Source organism: Erithacus rubecula (assembly GCF_903797595.1).
Source record: "Erithacus rubecula genome assembly, chromosome: 14".
Classification (NCBI taxonomy): domain Eukaryota; kingdom Metazoa; phylum Chordata; class Aves; order Passeriformes; family Muscicapidae; genus Erithacus; species Erithacus rubecula.
The window spans coordinates 1008331-1029689 of NC_136666.1; the positions used below are offsets into that span (position 1 = coordinate 1008331).

Here is a 21359-nt window from a genome sequence, read left to right on the forward strand (position 1 = left end):
CAAGTTTTGAAGTTTGAAGTGCAGTATTTGTACTCTCTGTGGTGCACACATGGGAGAGGATGTACAGCTTTTCAGGGGATTTTCAGCTAAATCACAGTTTGCTGGGAGTACACAGCAGTGATGCCTCTCACACTGGAGATGATTCTCAGCAGAGCTTGTGCCTTTAGGAGGAAACACCTTTCTGTGCAAGGTGCCTGTGAGTTTCCATGCAGTGGCTTTGGGCAACTCTTCAGCACAGCATCATGAAAGCAGAATATGCTACAGAGCCCAATTCTCAGCTTCAGCCAAACCAGGGCCTCTGGGAGCTCTGTTCTTCTGTAAAATGACTGATGTAAACACTGACTGGTTACATTCTGCCTAGGCTGACAAGAGCTATTTTTGTCATTTGCTCTGCTTGTCTCTTCTCATGTTTATGATTTCCTACATTTTTCATCCCTTTTTCCCACTACCATCTCCTTAGGACCTTGGGAAAGGGTTGTTCCTTCAAGCCCATGTGTGCTCTGCTCTTCTCTGCAATGCCTGAAATAGAACATTTCACTGAGTGTGAGGTGAGGGCATCTGAAATGAAATGCCAATTGGTGCTTCCTGTGGATAAAAATAGTGCATCTGTCACTTAATATACAGAATCCTCTGTATTATTCCACACAAAGCAGGCATTTTTGAACTGAAGCTAAAAGACAGTTTGGAAGGTCACATCCTTCCATGGTTGCTTATTCTCCACCCAAATATTCTGAAACCACACAGAATTTATACACTAGCACTTTGAACTTTCAGGAGTCTGAAAATGGACCTAAGCTTCTGCTCAGTCCCTGTTAAAGTCAGTCTAGATAAGCTCTCTGGTGATGAGGACAGGCATTTCTGAGCAGTGCTGCTCTTTTTCTGAGAGATGTGAGGAAATTTAGTTTTATGTTAAAGGTACAGAATTTGTTTTGACTATTTTAACCTTTGATTTGGATGGCACAGCTCCTTCTGGAGATCTGATTTGTTGCCTATGGGCACAGATTGACAGGGAGGAGAAGGAACAAGGAGATGTCTTCCTGTTTGCTCTCCTGCCTCAGTATAGAGTGGGGTGACTGTGCTGCCAGTGAGCAGCCCTGGGGTGATGACACAGCCCCTTCCCCTCAGGGCTGTGCCACTCCTGACTCACACCTGGGCATATCCAAGCAGCAGAACATGGGTGTGAACACCCCACAGCACGAGAAGAACCCTGCACACAGGCTGCTGCTTCCATAAAAGCCACAAAATCCCAAAGCTGTCACTGAGCCCAGGCTGGTGCACAGTGCACCCTCTGCAGCAGCTGCTCTGACACCTCCATATCACAGCCCAGCTGGGACCTGGGCACAAACCCTTCCACTGAAGGGTGCTGCCTTTCTGTTTGTAGGTCCTCTGAGGACAAGAAAACATCCTGGTAAAATCCATCCTTCAGTGTTTTTGCCATATGCCCACTAAAGAATGCCACCTCTCTGTTAGAAGAGCACAACTCCTCCCCCTCCATTTCTCTTCTGCCAGCAGTGAATTATTTGAGACCAGATGATTGAGGCAGGTGTTGAGGGTGGCCTCAGAGGGGACTGTCACTGCAGGGTCTCACACTCTGCTTTTGGGATCCACGTTGCTCAAGGCTGAGGGCAGGCAGGACTGCTGGAAACTGTCTGTAGGGTTCATCTGGCACAGCCTTCTCTCACTTTCAGAAAAGGTATTTTTAAAAATCACAAGAACAACTGAACATTGTGGAGCATACCAATGTCAAAATAGAAACCTAGCAGAAAGGAAGGTGGGGTTATTTCACACTTCTCTTCACCAGGCAAAGGTAGAAAAGAAAGGAAATAAAAAACGATCTGTGGTTTTCCGGTTAGAAGAACCTGTTTTACCTTCCTGTGTGCAAGATATAAAGGGACTCTCTAAATTACTCAGTTAACCCAGTGCCTAAAGGCAAAGTACTGGGAAAAAATGCCCAAACTATCAAGCTTGAAGTTGAAAAAGTTTAAACAGACAAAAGAGTGTGGTGCAGCAGTGTATGTGGTGAGAATAGCACTGCCACTGGCAGGGCTCTGCTCATGACATCTCTGGTGCCACAGAATTCAGCTTTTGATGGCTGTGAAACAGCCTACAGAGCCATTCCTGATGGTCCCCGCAGCACAGAGGGCAGCTCAGTGCTTCAGCAAAAAACAAGGTCCAAAAACAAAGAGAGAGAAAGCAGAAAAAAGCCTAAAAAGCCAAAGCAAGGCAGTAAGAATATTGCAGCCACTAGATGGCAAAGCCCCCTCAAAGTTGCTGCATGGCTGTGGACAGGCTCTGGCTGCTCCCTCTCATCCCAGGGCCAGGCACTCCTGTTTCCTGTTTCAGAATGAATTTTGAAAAACCAAATCTTTAAATGTACAGCAGGGAGTCGTTTAACAAACACAGAGTACATTTGTGTGCAGCCTTGTTTTAGAGGAGACACCTGCAGGATTCTCCATGGGGGAGGGCCCAAAGGGAAGGCTGGAGCTCTGTCTTTAGCCAGAGTGGTTTAACAGTCTTCCAGAACATATATAAAAAAAAATGTGCCAAATTTTCAGTGTTGCTTGAATTGTTTTCAACCCTTGGTTTTCTAATTTAGCCACAGGACAAACACAAAAAAAAAAAAAAATCAATTACTACCAGAATGCTAAGCAGCAGCATCTACTGAGGATAAAACACTCTTTGAGAGTGTCCAGGAGAGTGAATGTCCTCACTTTGGATGCCTCAGAGTAAAGCTCAATCAATCAATCAATCAATCAATCCCACTAGAAAGCCAAACCCACCCAGAAGCAATAGGTAAGAGGTGCTGTGCATCCACACCAGCATAGGCAGAACTAAAACTCAGCTCCAGGATTCACTTCCATTAAACCCTGTGAAGCACTGAAATATTTCACTGATATAATCAGAACATCCAGGAGCAAATCTCTGGCACTGCTGCTGCAGCCCAGGACTCATAAAGGGAGTCCTGATGGATCCACAGGTCAAAATTGGATTGATTTATTCTCTCCCACATGTATAACATGGCATGATGACATACTTGCTGCTCCCTTAAGCCCTGTAAGGATGTAAGTATTCAATTCACTGATTTTAGAAAATTATTATATAAATAAGGAAGGAAATGGCTTAAGTCTATTTCAATCTACTTGCACCAGTCAGCAGCTCTGGAATTGGCTGGACAGATCCTTCATGCAAGGAGAGGAAGGCCAGAGATTTCTGAAAAGGCCATTAGAGACCCTGCAGGACAAACTGATCCCTCTGTGGGTCACAGCCAGGGCATTGTTGCACCAGAGACCCCCTGGCCTTGCAGAGGGCCAGCAACAGGACAGCAGCTCCAGGGGTGGCTGTGACCATGGCAGCTCAGGTGCCTGCAAACAAAAAAAGCAGCAAATTGCTTTTGTCCTTGGTATATACTGAGAAAGTGCAGTTTTTCATTATCCACTACAGCAATTTTGCCAGTTTTTGCACAACTTGAATCACCAACAGGAAAGGGAAAAACGTATCTGAGAAAGATAAATCAACACAGAATGCAAACAGTATGCCCAGTTTGCAAGTACCCTCTATTTTTAAAATTCCAGTATTTACCTGTTTCAGACATGAAGTGTTAGCACACTCCCCACCTCCTATTGGAAATTACCAGCTGGAAAAGAAAATTCTATTACTTTTATATATTTATTTTTCAAAATATCATTTAGATTTTTTAGATGAGAATAGTTATCTCTGCTGCTGATATTCAACTTGTCTTTTAATGTCAAGCTTTTAATTAGCTGAAACTAATACTGCTTGTTTCCTTTGTGGTGTGAAAATTTAGTTTCCATCAAAATTTCACACCAGCCTAACTTTTTACAAAGCAAACCTTCAAATATATAAGCATTGTAAGGAAAACACTTAAAAATAGAATCTAGAACATCTAGAATGTTCTCCCTAGCTCATCTCAGGAGAGTCAACACAGTCTAATTGAAATATGAAAAATAAAGAATCAAGCAGCTATTATTTTCTGTCTGAAAATATATATTTCTGAAAATGTGTATTTCTACAAACTTAGGGCTGGGATGGGTTTCCAGTCAGTTTTTGCTGAGGACAGGCCCAAACTTTCCCTCATTTGTGCATTTTTCTCCTGCCTGGCAAGGCAGCCTCATTGCTGGGAGAGCAAGCCTCGATCAGCAAACAGATGTCCAGCCCGAATGAACACAGGGAAATGAGGATCATAAAATGGCCCGAGAGTTCCCTGTCCCTGGGGGGCTCATGGCTGGGTGTGCAGGTGGGGAACGGCACGGGCGGGATTGTGTGCAGGGTGTGACAGGAAAAGGGACTGTGTGTGGGGTGTGACAGAGCAGGGATTGTGTGCAGGGTGTGACAGAGCAGGGATTGTGTGGGGGGTGTGACAGGAACAGGGATTGTGTGCGGGGTGTGACAGAGCAGGGATTGTGTGCAGGGTGTGACAGGAGCTGGGATTGTGTGCGGGGTGTGACACAGCAGGGATTGTGTGGGGGGTGTGACAGGAACAGGGATTGTGTGCGGGGTGTGACAGGAGCTGGGATTGTGTGCGGGGTGTGACAGGAACGGGGATTGTGTGCAGGGTGTGACAGGAGCTGGGATTGTGTGCGGGGTGTGACACAGCAGGGATTGTGTGCGGGGTGTGACAGAGCAGGGATTGTGTGCGGGATGTGACACAGCAGGAATCGTGTGCGGGGTGTGACAGAGCTGGGATTGTGTGCGGGGTGTGACAGGAGCTGGGATTGTGTGCGGGGTGTGAAGGAGCAGGGATTGTGTGCAGGGTGTGACAGGAACAGGGATTGTGTGCGGGGTGTGACAGAGCAGAGATTTTGGGTGTGCGGGATGTGACAGAGCAGATTTGGATGTGCGGGGTGTGACAGAGCAGAGATTTGGTGTGTTCGGGATGTGACAGAGCAGATTTGGGTGTGCGGGGTGTGACAGAGCAGGGATTTGGTGTGTTCGGGATGTGACAGAGCAGATTTGGGTGTGCGGGGTGTGGCAGAGCAGATTTGGGTGTGCGGGGTGTGACAGAGCAGGGATTTGGTGTGTTCGGGATGTGACAGAGCAGATTTGGGTGTGCGGGGTGTGGCAGAGCAGATTTGGGTGTGCGGGTGTGGCAGAGCAGATTTCGGTGTGCGGGGTGTGGCAGGCTCCGCACGGGGGTGCTCGGCAGGCGCTGTGCGGGCGCTGCCGCGGGTTCTTCCCCGTTCCGGTTTCGCTCTCCCCTTCAGGCCGCTGCTCCACACCCGCGCTTTCCCCCGGCCGGCAGCGCTCCATTCCCGTCTCCCTGCGCGGGGCAGAAGCAGAGGAACGCCTGTAAACACTCCCGGTCACACACAGTGCCAGAAGCAGCGGTGCAATTCCCTGCTCCATGGAGCATTTTATTGCGTTTCCTAATGGTAACAGATTGATGCTATTGTGCTTGTTAGCATAGTCAGCTTTTACTACGAGGCCATTAAGGGTTTTATCTCTATGTGGATCTTTGAGGTTCTGAGGGAAAGTTTTTTCCCTGGATTCACAACCCCTGTAATAAAATGTCTTGTTTCTGCCCCACAGCACACTGAAGGCAGCGTTTGAGATGCTCAAGCAACGTGAGTATTTAAATCCCTGTTCCCTTCTGACCTGGGAAACACAGCACCCAGTGTGTTCATCCTGCTCCCTACACCATTCCCAGCTTTTCTTTCACAGCATGGAGTGTAAAGAGAGGAGAAAATGGATGCCTAATCAATCTGGAAAAAGTGGCTTGTTCTTGGAGTGTATTTTATCTGGGTCAAGTCACAAGATATGAACTCTGTTCCCTCTTCTGCAAACCACTGACACCAAACCAGCTTCCTAAATGTGCCCATGGCTCAATGAAACCCTTTCACATACACAAAAAGCAGCAGCAGGACAGCCAAAAGGACACTGTACCTGGTCACTGGCACCTGCTGTTTACACCAAAACTCCCTCTTGAAAAGCAGCTGCTGCACTGAGGTATTTTTAGGGCCTGGGTAGGGGAGCTGAGCATTTCTGGAAAATGCAGGGCTCCATTTCAGAGGTGCTGAAGCTGACAAATGCAGAGCAGCTCCCAACCATTTCAAACAGCACCAGCCAGGTGCTCTGAAATTCAACCCATCTTGGCTGATCCTTGGAAATTCTCAGTGAGCCACCTCATCTAATGACTGGCCAGTGCTGGCAGCAGCCCCCAGGGCAGTGACAGCCCAGCAGCACAGCAGGGCAAAGCACACACGGGGGTGATGGAGGCCACAGCTCCTTCCCTCCCTCTGCACCACAGTTCTTGAGCCCTCAGCAATGGCAGTGCATGCAGAAACACAAGGGAGACCTTTCTTAAAGCTGCCCTGCTTGTGACAACTCACAGGGCAGCCACATCACAGAAACATATCCTAAAAAATGGGACTTTATCTTTAAAGACTTTCCCACTGACTGAATATGAGTTCTGATTTGCTTTAGAAATTGAAAGTGTTGGAAACTCTCATATCCAGCTGGCAGTAATGCTGAAGGAAGAACTGAAAGGAATAGAGGAGTTCCGAGAAAGGCAGAAGGAGCAAAGGAAAAAGGTGAGAAACCAGAGAGATGTCGAAACAGATTGGGTCAATGGTCCATGCTGGTGACCTGTCTCCATGCACAGGCTGGGAATTCTGCAGGAGATGATAAAGCATTGCCAGCATGCCCTGTTCCCTCTGGAGATGAGGCTGTGGAACAAAAGTCTCTTTCTGATCCCAGCTGGAAATAAAGTAGTGCTCTAAACTCAGGAGCTAGAGGCTTTAGTCCCTTTTACTCTCTCTGGTGTAACTGAAGATGCTGTTGTTATTATTATTTCTGTAAGAGCTTAATCCTTCCTTTTCTCTTTATTTTTACTGGGTTTCTTTGATATGACCCTGCACAATTTCCAACACACACTAAATAAAGCTGTAACACAAATGTTTAAAAACATGAAAGCAAATTAATGTCATGCTAAATGCAACAGCAATATGTGCTGAATTCCAAATACATGGAATAAGTAGCATATAGTTGATGTTGTATAATAAAAAAATTGAGTGTATTTAGGGCCATTTCATCTCCTATGACCTTATCAAGCCCTAAGTCTCTTGAAAAATAGCTCAATAGAGACAGCAGTGACCACTCCCACACCTTCTATGGGTCCATGGGGTTGAAGGCATAGACAGGACCATCTCTACATTCTGACAGCACTGAGTGATGGAGGAGTAAAATAAATATTCCTTTCTTTGCTAATTTTAAACAGGTGAAAATGCATATAACCAATATCCAATGCCACAAAAATCATGTGTCTACAAGACCTGACACAAACAAACTTGGAATAGCAAAGAATTCTGAATATGAAAGTGGGTGAAACCAGTGCTGCTACTGAGATTTGAGATTGCCAGTGATCTGATGAAGCAAATCAGGCATTAAAAGACAGACAGCGGGCATCACGTTCATCAGTGTTTGTGCCCCATTCCCTTTGTCACTGGGGTGTGCAGAGAGGCTCCCCGCTGTTGAGAACCATAAGCCTGTAACTCGACTGGGAACAGTTAGAGAGGCCTAGGAAAAAATGAAAAGGAGAATCAGCTTTGGAGTCTTAGATAAGCTTTTTTCTCTGTCCAGCATGTGGCTGTGAGGAAGCCAACACTGGATGTGCTGGATGGTGTCAACAGTTTTGGTAACCTCCCAAAATGCTGTGATTTGGACTGTAGCTGTCTCAGGACTGTGCCCAATGTGAAACAACTGCTGGGTAGCCCCAGAGAGAGTTTTGCTAGAGCAGAATTGTAAAGATTAAAGGACCAAAAGTCCCCCTGAAGAAATCCATCCTGTGCCAGCAGAAGTATATCTCATTGTCACATAAAGCTGGGCATAGCACAAGTTGAGCCATGGAAGAGAATCCAGCACTGTCCTTCCAACACTGTCCAGATGACTCCAGCATGGAATCAAATCACACTGAGCATAAAATTGCCAGAAGCAGTGGAATAAAAATGAGACAGGAATTGTTTGGATCAGAAATGGACAACTACCTGTGCTCATGTGGGTGAGACAGTGGTTTGGTCTGCGGAGATGTGGGATCAGGCTCTGGCACCAGCAAAGGAACCTTCTGGCAGAGCCCACTGGCACTGGGTGTTGCAGCATGTCATCTCCTTAAGAAAAAAAAAATAAGGGGAGGAAGAAAATTAAGATCTGTCCTCTCTGCTATTAATGGAAACCACTGAAGCAGAATTATCTGGGATTATTTTTTTGCCTGGCTCTTTGATACTCTCTGTATCACTTAGAAACCTGAGCAAAAAGCAGAATAAAGTAATTTTGCCCACAGGGAGGGTGGCTTATAGAAAGGCCCTGACTGTGGTTCTCCTGATCCTGCTGCTGGAGAGGAGAGGAAGGAGTTCAAAGCAAGAAGTGCTGACCTGTGTGTGTTTGTTTCTTACAGTATGAGTCTGCAATGGAGAGGATGCAAAAGAGCAAACTGTCCCACTATAAGAAAACCATGGAGGTAAGCAGGGAGAGCTTGGGCATGTTTTCTAATGCAAACTGGCTCCAGAAAAATCTCCATCACATGTACCTCTATTTAAAGAAAGGTCAAAGCTGTGTGAGTGTGCAAGAGTGTGTGAGGAGGAAGCTGATCTTCCCTGCTGCACCCACTGAAAAGGCTCCAGAAGCTTAATACAGGATGAACAGTGCCCCAGGTCAGACAGGATTTCATTCTTTCTAGGCAAGGGTGCTTAGAGAAGTAAATATAAGTTTTCAGTGTGTGTAAGTACAATTTTGAGAACAGTGAGGGAATCTTGTAGGCAGGAGGAATCCTCTCCAAGCTGGAAAACTTGCAGGTACAGAAACTAGAGGCAGCTGGTTTGGTTTCCAATAGGCAAGTGTCTCAAAGGGAAGGAGTGGCAGGCCTGTCAGTGCTGCAGCTGGGAGTGCACTAACAATTTTTTTTGAAATGTGGTTGTTCTAAGTGCATCTCTAAGATACAGAGATGTTTTGGTGCAAATAAAGAGATTTCTCTTGCTTCTGAGAATTACACCAAGACTGTTACTTCTGGGGTGCTGGCTCTGCCTCACAGAGGAGCAATGGCCAAGGCAACAGATGACAGCCCACCCCAGGGCCACCCTGGGAACCTGGGCTCCCAATTTCATCCCTCCTTGGTTGTTTGGGCAGATGCCTGATGCACCAGTGATGGCAGAGCAGCCTGTGCATCCCTGACCCCTCAGGGAGTTGCAATTGTACAAATTGTACAAAGCAAACAATTTCAGGGCTGCAGGAAAAGAGAACCATTTATGCTGTCAGCCCTACTCCAATGTTTCAGTTCTATTTTTTACTCCTTATGGTGTCATTGGGATTTTTTTCTATTGCCCAAACCAAGCACTGATTTTCTCCCCCAATCTGCAAACGAGAAAGTGGTGGAATACCTCAGAGGGGGGATCCCAGCCATGTTATCCCCAGAGGCTGATGTTTGGTTTCTTTTCCCCCAGTCCAAGAAGACCTACGAGCAGAAGTGCAGGGAGGCAGATGAGGCTGAGCAGTCCTTGGAACGCACCAGCGCTTCAGGCAACCCCAAACAAACAGAAAAGGTACCTGAGGTGGGAATGCTCTGCAGAGCTACAGGAGAATACAACTCACCAACCCATTCTACACAATGCCAGGGGCTTTGTCTTCAAATTAACCCCAAAGAATCCTCTGGGAAGGGACTGAGTTATCTAATTCATCTGTCCCAGGCTGTGATCCAATTGCTCTGTGAATCCTTAAAGGAAACTGAATGAGAATTTTCTCTGAAATTATTCATTAAGAAAATGAAACAAGTCAAAAATATGTCATGCAGTTAGTTTTGCCTTTTGGTCTCTTACACTTAGTAGGCATAGCATCTTACATTAAAATGCGTATTTTTCCTCAACATTTTTCTCCTTATGGTGGGTTTAACTTCAACTAAATCTACAGATTCAAAAATAAATCGTTGGAAATTAAGACACTGCAGTCCTTCATTGCATCGTCTTGATACTTGTATCTGACAATTCACTAACTTTTAATGGGAACATTTTACAGTGAAACAGATGGAGAAAACAAAATAAATGAACTCCCTCTGGCTCAATAAAAATCAGTGCAGTGTAAGCAAAAAGGATCAAAAATCATCTCAAGGAGATTGTGGGAGGGTGGTGTGGAGACTCTAAAAACAGCATCAGAACTTTGCATTTTATTTCTAGCATTCCCTAATCTTTGATGAGCAAAGCCCTGCAGCTTAGCTGCAAAGAGGGGATGGAATCCCAGCCCTGCCAAAATGACACCAGAACATTTCACAGCTTCAATGGCAGCTGAAGCTGACCCAGCAGAAGGATCCCAGGGTGCTCCATTGCCATTTCTTCCCCACACATGCCAGCACGTTGGGAATGCACAGAGGTAGCTCACAAGCTGTTTAATTCTGCTCAGCATTTGCAAACAGTTTGGGCTGGGAAACAAATAAGAATGAAGCTTCTGTTGCCAGCTTACTACACGTTTCCCAGCCAGCTGTGATGAGGAATATGATCATAAGAACCCCTACCTGAGCCTTGTCTTCAAGGGCAGGGTGGAGGAATGTAATACACTGATGTCTGGAGCAGTGCATTACTGTGCTGTCATCACCATCTGTGCAGAGAGACCTGCGAGTACAGACCTGTCAGTGATGACTGTTTTGCTGTTTTCTCATTTGCTAAAAGCTGCAGCTTTTTAAAACAGAGAACTTCTACTTAGAATGAAATTCACTTTCAGACTTCTGAGTTGTTATGGGAAATAATCTGGCATTTGCAAAGTATTTTAAAAGCTGTGTGCTTTTCATCTGTGTATTACATGAGGAGCTTGAAAGATTAAGAATTTTAACTGCCATTTATTTCTACTTATAAATATCTATTAGAAAAGCACATCAAACAATTGAGAAAAAACAACTCAGCCAGCAGGCACAGCTTCAGGCTGGATCATGCTGGCTCTGAGCTCCTCTGGCAGGGATGTGTGAATGGAAATCTTTCCCTTGAAGTCATTGGACCTGTGGCTGCACCTGGGAAATTCTGGTCCCTGCTCCTTAGCACACATTCAGCAGAACTGTGCATACAGGAGGGACAGCTAGGAAGTGTTTGCAAGTTAGAACCTTTCATCTAGAGGGGAAAAGAGAGCAGGCAGCACAAAAAAAATGGCGCAGAAACAAAAATATGTCAGAAATTAATTTGGGGTGTTTCTTTTCCTGTTTCAGAGCCAGAACAAAGCCAAGCAATGCAGAGATGCAGCAAATGAAGCAGGTGATGCTGTTTGCAGCTGAACTATGATTCTTCTCAGCAAAGGTCTGCCAGCACAGGATTTGGATAGAACACATCCAAATCAGCCAGGCTGTCAAGGCTCCCAAAGTCACCTATCCAAAGATTAATGAAAAAGCCTCTAAAGAGCAGCCTAAGAACCTGACAGTCACTGGCACTCACTCCCCTCTCTGGAAATGCCAGTGTCCTGCTTGCACTAAAGAATTTACAGGGACCTCCTTTAGGCACTTCACCCAGGGAAGAAAAGCTCTCCTTGAAGCAAGTTTGAAAGCACAGCAGATACTGAAATTGCCCTGAGACAGCCCAAATCAGGTCCCCCATGCCCCTGTGCATGAGCACAGTAGTGATCTCCAGCCATAAATGTGTGCATGGCCAGGAGGACAGGCCAGTACACATTGAGCTGGCTCAGGAGCTCGGGCTTGTCCCTCCCTGCTCATGGAACAAATCCATGGCTCACCTGGCTGCCTTGGAAAGGAAAGAGCCTAAGGATGCTCAGAGCCCAAGCATGGCCCAGGCTCTTCATCTCTGGATGCATTATCCCTGCCATAAAGTTTATAAATGACCTGCAAACCATACAGAGAGAATCCTGACTCTAGTACACAGCTACAAAGAAAAACCCCAATTATTATTGTGCCCCACCAGTTCCAAGCTCATATTCCCGTGATTCTCAAGCAGACCACAGGCCTGATGTGTAGGAATCACAGGAAAAGAGAACAGGAGGAAAGAGAGAAAGGCTGTATCACTTTTCCCTGACTGTTGGGTTTCTGTTCTGTGTTCACAGAGAACGTGTACAAACAGAACATCGAGCAGCTGGATAAGGTCAGGACAGAGTGGGAACAGGAGCACATCAAAACCTGTGAGGTAAACATTGACTTTTGCAGAGATGTTTGCCCACTCTTTATTTTATCCCATTGGAAGATTTCAGTCTAAGGCCTGAAATACCATCCCAAGGGGTTTGCTGTTTGCTTTATGTGGAGTCTCAGCAGATGTCTTTGCAAAATTGCTGCAAAAATTGGAGCTTATTTAGACATAGCTGCTCCTGTCTCACTGACATTCTCCTTGCTTGGTCAGCATAGCTCTGTAAAAGTAAAGGAGGGAAATAAGTGCAGAGCTGGAGAGGTGGAGAAATATATGAACTGGTACATACCCCAGTCACTCTTTATGTTTCATAGCACTTTAAATTCACCAGCAGGAATCTTTGTCCTCTGCCATGAAATTATCTTTGAGTTGAAAGGTGGTGATAGAGAAGTCTCTCTCCATTTTACTGAGGATGGACAAGGAGATTTGTACTTAGCTATTAAGTTTTGCACAATAATTTACAAGAACTGGTTGGCATCCAAATCAGCCACACACTTGATCACAGTAATCCTTCAAGTACATTCCCCATCTGCTAAAATCTGATTCTGCTATATTTACTTGTTGCAGGCTTTATTTCCACATAAAATGCCAGGAGGATACCTTTCCAGCTCTCTGCTTCCTCTTAAATATTCCCTATCTGAGAGAACTGAAAAGCTCCACAAGTGGCACAAACAGATACTATGCCAAGCCTTCCCCTTCCAAAGATGCTATTTTCTGCCTTCTTAAAAAGCCAACAAACCAGCAAATCATTCCACAACCTCACACTCTTTTTTGCCCCATATGGCTAAATCCTGACCTGCCCCCCTGCTTAATCCAAACAGCCATTCACAAAGGAAGGGCATCTTTAATGACTTCTTTTAAAAGTGCTTGTAGAGGGAAGAGCTGACACTCTTTGGGGTTTTTTAAAACTAGCAAAAAGCAGCTTAAAATCCTATACTTGTGGCTGCATAGTGGGGAATCTGGAAGTGCTGGGGTTGCTTGGATCTCTGAGTACTGGACAACCATAGCCTGAAAATGTTGGCTGGCAAGTGGCAGCACTGGGCTGGCCTTTGTCACAGGGGCTGTGCCACAGTGTCACAGAGTGTCCTGGTTCTCCAGCAGCACAAGGGATGTGGTGAACACAACACCCAGCTGTGCTTTTCTGGGTGCTGACAAGGGCTTAGAATCCCAGAGTCACCACACTTCCCTCTTGGATTTCCTGTATTTCCTAACAGGACACCATTTACCTGGAAAATTCCCTGTTGGCTCTGGTGCTATTTCAGCAGCCTTTCAGGCTTATTGTTCAGAATAAGTATTGAAATTCTCAATCTCTACCTTGCAGGTTCCCTTTAAAAGCTTTTACTCTCAGAAACCAGTCCCCACAGCAGCTTAGTCCCTTGACAGATTCTTTTTTCTGTTTTTCTTTTTTTTAGTAAGTTATTAGATGGCAGGCAGCATACCCATCTGAGTGTTCTGCTGAATGTTGTATACATTTATGCTGTTCTGGACATAATTACTAGCAAATAGAGATGGAGACAGATGGCTGGAAGCATCTGAGATTTTCACACCTCATAGAAAACCAAAACCTTGTTCTACTTTTTGTTCTACTTTTAACAGTAACACGTAGACACCAGTGATTTGGTTTTTTAAAAGTTTTTAAAGAAAGAGCTTATCTGCCTCTTCCCCCAAAGCGGTTCACACTTCTCTCTCTGCCCCCTTCATTCTTCCTAAGCAGTGCAGCAACATGAGGAAGCCAGGCAGATGAGGGAAGTAATTCTGAAGAGAGAAAAATACCTTGTCTTTACCACAAAAATAACTCTTATATGCAGAGTCAACTCCAGAGTGCCTCAAGTACCTTCAGAAGAGAAAAATTCAGAGACATTTTAGATGGCAGAGGTGGATGGTTTTGGCTGTGCCTCTAACATAAATACAACCCTGTCATGCCAGTACTCTACTGATCTGTTAAACATCAAGATTTCAGTGTGATGGGCAGACAGGACCCTTACTCTGAAATCCAGAGGTAGCAGTCAAATCCAGATCTAGATTCTTCTCCCCTGCTTTGTTTTTGTCTCTGAAATATAACTTTAATTTAGTGCAATCAATTAGAACAGATTTTTGAGCACAAACAATAGATGTAGTTTCTCCACCAACTGATAAAACATCCTTTACAATGGTGCCTTCAGAGTAGGTTTGCATCCCCAGCCCTGTGCCAGCCTGCAAAGCCAATAACTCAGCAGCAGAGGCTCCATCCCTATTCCTGTTTGGCTGCAGGTGTTCCAGCTCCAGGAGTGCGACCGCATCACCATCCTGCGGAACTCGCTGTGGGTGCACTGCAACCAGCTGTCCCTGCAGTGTGTGAAGGATGATGAGGTACAGCTGCCTGCCTGCCTGCCTGCCCTGCCTGCCTGCCTGCCCTGCCCTGCCCTGCCCGCCTGCCCTGCCCTGCCCTGCCTGCCTGCCCTGCCTGCCTGCCTGCCTGCCCTGCCCTGCCCTGCCCGCCTGCCCTGCCCTGCCCTGCCTGCCTGCCTGCCTGCCCTGCCCTGCCTGACTGCCCTGCCCTGCCCTGCCCTGCCTGCCTGCCTGCCTGCCCTGCCCTGCCCTGCCTGCCTGCCCTGCCCTGCCCTGCCCTGCCTGACTGCCCTGCCCTGCCCTGCCCTGCCTGCCTGCCTGCCTGCCCTGCCCTGCCCTGCCTGACTGCCCTGCCTGCCCTGCCCTGCCTGCCTGCCCTGCCTGCCCTGCCCTGCCCTGCCTGACTGCCCTGCCTGCCCTGCCCTGCCTGCCTGCCCTGCCTGCCTGCCTGCCTGCCTGCCCTGCCTGCCTGCCCTGCCCTGCCCTGCCTGCCCTGCCCTGCCCTGCCCAGTCCGCCTGCCCTGCCCTGCCCTGCCCTGCCCTGCCTGCCTGCCCTGCCCTGCCCTGCCCTGCCCTGCCTGCCTGCCTGCCTGCCCTGCCCTGCCCTGCCTGACTGCCCTGCCATGCAGGCTCACTGCTGCTCCCTCTAGGTTCATCCAGATGCGTGGCTGGGTGCACACAGGCTGTGACACTTTGTTGGCACTCACTTGTCACCTCCTTGGTTTGCTGGGGAATGCTTCCTGCTACCAAAACACTCAGCTGAGTACATCTAGGCTCTGACACAATTTCAAAAAAGGCATCCAGTCATGGCCTCAGAACTGGAAGATGTAAAGAATGCTCTGGGTTTGACTTTGAATGGTTGCTTCCTGCTTTTAATTTCTCTGTTGTTGAAAAGTCCTGGACTGCCTTTGTCCTGCTCTCTTTAAAGGCTATCCAGAGCACAAACAAACAGGTGTGTTTACTGGAATATTGGGACAGGGGACAGGCTAAAGATCAGCCAGCTCAGACATGCACCAAGTATAAAGTGTTTCTTAAGGGGACAATTATTACAAGAGCATTGTTTGCCAATTCAATGTGAAATGTTAAAAGTTGAACTAAACTCTTGGATTCTGTTTTGTAGCTGTATGAAGAGGTTCGGGTCAGCTTGGAGAACTGTGTCGTAGAGTCAGACATAGACTACTTCATTAAGACAAAAATGACAGGAACACAACCTCCAGGTAATAATTCCTACTGCTCTTGTCCCATGGCTTGTGCAGTTCCTGTCCCTTGGAGGTGACACCAGCTGGAGGAGTTCCTGCTCCAGCTTTTCATTCCCACCTGCTGTGGCTCACTTCCCCCACACTGTGCTGCTGTGTGGGGCTCTAAGTGGGATAGCAGAATGATCCAGCTTAAAAATAACCCTCCAATGAAGAAAAAACTTGCTTTGGCTTTGCAGCCAGGCTCATTTCACAGCACAGCTGAACTGACACTGCTAAGGAGGTGGCAAATTGCCTTGCAGAAATGGCAACTTCAGCTTCCTGTAGTGGTGACAGCGAGAGCCAACTTACCCCATGACTGCACCCCAGTGTCCCCTTACAGAGGTGCTGCACAGAGAAGACCCAGTTCCCTATTCTGTTCCCCATGCCCAATGGGAAGAACCAATTTTCTGCTCTCAGGAAGTTGTTGGTGTAAGCCAAGACTTTGTCTGGGGGAAATTCTGAATGCAACTGGCTCTGTCCCAGCCCACACAACTCTCAGGTTCACAGGCTCTGCCCATTCAAGCCAAAGCTGCCTTTTCCTTGACTTCAACGCTCAGAACCTCTGGGCTGAAATGGAGACTGACCTTGTGCAGCTGTAAAATGAAAAGCTGCTGCTCCAGGGTAGGAATTCTGCAAACACTCCTCAGGAAAGGAGCTGCCTAATGTTCACATGGATGGCCACAAACCCCACCCCAGCACTTCAACAGGCAACACCAGACAGTTCCATAAAACGCTTCCATGCTCAAAGTTGTACAGGTACAAAATGTGAAATGCTTGATCTCTGGGGGTGGTTATCTCATACAAGAAGAAGTTCCACCCCTTTATTTTCACTGCAGAGCTCAAAGCTGGCAGGAGTTACACCCCAGGACCTTCTTCAGCAGAACTGGGTGCTGCCACTAGCTCAGCACTGAGCTATCTGAGGCCTGCTTTTCACTCAGCCATTACTCTTGTGATGGTTAAAAACTGGGATTTGGGGAAATTTTTGAAATTAATATCTTGATACTGGTGCACTGGATGCCATTTTGCTGCTACAGTTTAGTCTTCTTCACATAGGGGATTTAAAATCACTGATACAGGAGAATTTACCCAGGAAAAATTACATTTTCAGTGGCAGAAAGGAGAACTGTGCCTTGCAATAGTGTGAAACAACTTCAGTATACTAAGAAATGTGTAATTCTCAGCTAGGATTTTTTTGGTTTAGGTTTTTGGGTTTTTTTCCCTATTTGAGATTTGTCATTTTCCAGTCACCTGGGAAATTCCTACAATAAGCTCTTGGCCATGTCAGAGTCATTTCTAATAAGAACTAGGTGGAATAAACCCCCAAGAGCTTTATGAAAGGCATAGAAAAACCTGACTTGCTCTCTTGTAGTTTTTATTTTTGCCACCTTCTAGAAGATGGCATGCTCTGGAAGCAATATCCCAATATCTCCACAGCTCTGGCTAATGAGTTTGCACTGTAGCACCTGGTGAGCTGTTGATCTGTGCTATTATTTCCAAAATGCAGGAGGAATCCCACATGTAGTTTTGCACTGTGTGGCAGATTTTCATCCTGACCCAACCTTCTTGATGGTCTTGCTCACTTCCTTTTCTACCCAATCTTACAATGCCCTCTGGACTGGGAACTGCACCAAGGTGACAATGCGGAAGGGCAACAGGAGACCCTTAAATTGGTCAGAAAACTCCCTAATTACTGTGAGTCTTATCTGTAGAGATTCTTCACACTCTCTAGCTCTGAGTGCCTGCTCTGCTTATTATCCTGGCTGACCAGTGTGAGAATGTCAACATAACCTTTAGGCCAAGTCCAATGTCTTCCTTAACTTGTTGCTATCAGGGCTGAGATAAAACATCACAGGCTTCACTCTGGTTTGTTTGGCTCTCACAGCCAGCAGGCAGAAAGGCTCTGTGGCCAGCAGCTGTAAACAACTGCACTGGGGACAAACAAATCCATCTGTAACTATTCCATCTGTAAAGTTACACTCGGAAATGGTCTCAATTTCACCCTTAATGACACCAGAGGGGAGAGTGGAGGAACTGCAGCCTAAATGTGTTTGAGAGAACAAAACCCAAACATCTCTGAGTAAACAGCAAACAAGCTCTCAGGAGGCGGAGGGGGAGATGTGAAAGGTGGGGAAACACACAAGCACACACCAGGAAATTGCTCGTTATTGCTGCAGGCAATAACACTTAGCTCCAGCAGCCCAGGTCACATTCGGCCGGGAGAAAACAGCGTTTCTGTTCGAACATCTCATTTTTGTGGCCGTGTTGCAGCTGCCGTAGGGTACGAGAACTACTACAGCCGGGAGCGCAGCAGCCCCACGCAGTCCTGCGGCATGATGAAGAGGTGAGTGCAGAGCTCACCACACCACGGCTCTTTTTTTTTTTTTTTTTTGCCACGGCTGATGGCAAAACACTCACGGGAAGCTCCTCACTGGAGCAAGAGGCAGCTAGGTATCAGTAAATGGGACTTGACAGAAGAGGTAAAGGTATTAAAAGGGAGCCAGAGTGATTTTGCCACGCCCTGGTGGAAGAGGGACGGGATGAGTCCATCACAGTTACCCAGCCAGCAAAGGGTCGTTTCCTCTTTCCCACTGAGTCAGGGCACGTAGCAACAAAACCAGTTTGTTCCAGGGAGGGTGAAGGTGAATCTGGCTGGGAGAGGTGTCCTTCAGGGCAATTCCTCCATTCTTCGGCTGAGCACAACAAAGAGCTGCTCTCTCTATCTGGATCAAAGGGGGGAAAACACAGGGTGGGAAAGCCCTGATGATTAGGGAGGCAGTTTTCCTTTTTCTGATCCATTTCTGCTGGTAAATGTTAGAACACAGATGCAGTTAGAGCAGCAGAAGAGCATGGTGGCTCTATTGGTTTAAATATTTTATAGTAAAATGGCAAATTCACAGTGGGGAGGGCACCACGGTTAAAGCAGAAGAGATTTATAATTTAACAAGCCCTATGACATGGCAAAGGCAGGAGGCAGGCAGTGATCTCCCATTTGAAATGAGGTCCAGGCTTGGCAGTGAGCAGCTCAGGGTTATACACAGCACTTTGTTTTTCAGCTGGAAACTGGATCTTCTCTGGTAATGAATTCAGTGCTGCATCCTGGCAGTTACATAAGGCAATTGTACTGCCATTCAGAGCACAACTGTGAGCAGCTTGGGCAAGGAGCCTGGAGAGGCTCAGCCTGAGTCTGTCTCTGAGTTCCTGAGTCTTTCAGGAGCTCTTGAGATAGAATATCCATTTTCCAGAAAAACTGTATGTTCACTAGCTGAAAAATCAGACTCTTCAAAGATGCCTTAAGCATGCAGTGCTATTTCTATCTCTGCTTGAGAATCCCAACCCATTTTCTCACTTTACTTAGTCTTCAGTACACAGCTGTGATATAGGAAATAACTAGGGATAGATTAAAATAAAAATTCACTTAAACTCACAGCTTTTAGAAAGGCTTGTTACACAAGCTCTGCATTTTAAATTGTATCAGGGTTTTCCTTAAACACAAAGAGATGTTAATCTCTTACAAGCAACTGACAATTTTCATCATTTTAACATTGTGAAATAATTGGAATTTCACACCATGGGCCTATGGCTCTGCAAAAAAATATTATCTGCTGCATTTCATGCACAATTTAGTGAAGGCTGATGGTTCAATAGTCTGCTGCACTTTTAAAAACACATTTTTAAAGGAAGATAAATACATCTACAGCATAAAAGAAAATAGAAGGCCATGGGAAGAGGTGACATCTACTCTGTGAAGCAGATGGAGGGAAGGCTAAGTCAGAGAGCTGAGATGAAGGAATGCTCATACCCAGGCCTGTTCACTCACTTTGGTTTTGGCTTCTCTTGATTCTGCAGATTCTCTGGACTCCTTCATGGGAGCAGCAAAAACAACACGGAAACTGCCACTCCTTCAGCCCCTCCTCTGGGTATGCTCTGCAGGAAATCACTTCACCAGATGTGTTTGTTTTACATCACTTGCTAAACCAGGCTTTGACATGGAGCAGAATGTACAGCAGATATTCATGTTGGCAGGCAAGAGTAGTCTGGAAATGAACTTTGCTTGGATGTGTATTAAACAAATTTCCCAGTTTAAAGCTGAATAATCCATACATTCTTCAAAACCTCCATCTAGGCAGGGGGGGGCTGTACATTCAGAGCAGCAGCCTGACATAGATATTAGTTTTCTCCTTGTGTAGCATAACTACCACTAAAAAGCCCCAGAAAACACATAAAAATTTTAGCAGAGCATGCACATGGCTTATGAATACAAATATCCACCTCACCTCACAGTTACACTGCTGTCTTGTTACCCTTATAACTGGGAATTTATCAGATGATATTTAAAAGACAGTATTTTGATGTAGAAGGTAAGAGTTTATGGCATTTTTTATTGGTTTCATAGCAAACAAAAGCATTTTAACTGTAGTTCTTACCAAAAGAAAAGTTGCTTTCCAACAGCTTTAAAATGAATGCCTCTGTCATTCCTGCCTGCTTGGGCACCCAGGAACAGCCCAGACTCTCTCTTGTTGCATTTGGGGCTCAGCAGGGGAAGCTCCCAGACAGATGGTGGGAAGAAATGAGAAGTTTCCCTAATTGCAACAAGCTGTATTGAAACAAAACACCTGCACAAAAAGTTATGTCCATGACAAATAGCTATGTGAGAACTATAGAAACCACTGGAAAATGTCTGGTGACCCATTGGCACAGTATTTTCCATTTTTCTCAAGGGGAAAAGTCCTACATGAGCCATGGAACTGCTAGAATTTTATACTCCCAGCAGCAACACTTACAAACCATTTTAATAAGAGTGTTTCCCTCCCTGGATGACTTGGATTGTGTTTTACCAGGGAAAAACCTTTTTCCCAACCTGAGGTTGGAGCTATTTTCTGACCTCCCACAAAGTTCAATGGGTGTATTGTCATCTCATGAATGGGAGACAGTTTTTGTGCAGGACTTTACCTACAGTTCACAGCAGCTTTTCTATACATGTGCATCTCCAGGCAGAGAGAGAACACAACCCTTGTATTTGTGAACTCTTGCATGTGATCCCACGCATTTATAACCAACTGAACCCTTTGTTTCTGGGGGGTATTTCATCCTTTTTGTTTTTCCCCTTGCAGAGGGAACAGACGGAGTCTATGCATCCCTTCTAATAAATGAAAAACCTGGGACATCACAGGACTACAGAGTGCTTTATGACTACACAGCCCAGGTAAAAAGGATTCAAAATAAGTACTTCATAGCATCACATTTAAAGTAAGCAATGCTGATTGAAACATATTGAAAGTGTAAATTCTATGAAGATGTTACTGTCATTTTACAGCCAGGGACACCATGCTCCAGTTGAGCTAGTTCTCCATGCTGGAGAGGACAGAATCCCATAAAGAACTTTCTTTCTCTGTCTTTCCATGCTGCAAGCTTCAGAATCACAGTGCATGAGGTTCATCTGCCAACAAAAGACTGTTAAAGAGAACAACCTGCATCCTTCAGTGGGATATTGAACTCTCCCCAGCTCCAGTCCTGACCAGGCAGAATGCCATTAGTAAAAGGTTGTGAATTGACTGGTTATAAATATTTGCTAATTCAGATGGACTCCAGAACCTGGACTCCAACCCCATATCAGTTTAAATGTTCCTGTTATTAGCTTTAGATCAGCAGAAGAAACAGCATCCACGAGGTCTTCTGTCTCAGT

General features: G+C 46.0%; 1 protein-coding gene across 5 annotated transcripts in view; it reads left to right on the forward strand.

The window, feature by feature from the left end:
• PSTPIP1 (proline-serine-threonine phosphatase interacting protein 1) overlaps positions 1–21359 on the forward strand; it is a 44092-nt gene that overhangs the window by 21103 nt on the left and 1630 nt on the right. For all 5 annotated transcript variants that reach the window (XM_079318406.1, XM_079318407.1, XM_079318405.1 and 2 more), the window contains 11 exons: positions 5548–5582; positions 6442–6548; positions 8408–8470; positions 9450–9548; positions 11192–11237; positions 12034–12113; positions 14361–14459; positions 15559–15655; positions 17945–18017; positions 19523–19593; positions 20788–20879. In XM_079318406.1, coding sequence (XP_079174532.1) covers positions 5548–5582; positions 6442–6548; positions 8408–8470; positions 9450–9548; positions 11192–11237; positions 12034–12113; positions 14361–14459; positions 15559–15655; positions 17945–18017; positions 19523–19593; positions 20788–20879 — 862 coding nt within the window. The remainder of the gene's footprint in view (positions 1–5547; positions 5583–6441; positions 6549–8407; positions 8471–9449; positions 9549–11191; positions 11238–12033; positions 12114–14360; positions 14460–15558; positions 15656–17944; positions 18018–19522; positions 19594–20787; positions 20880–21359) is intronic.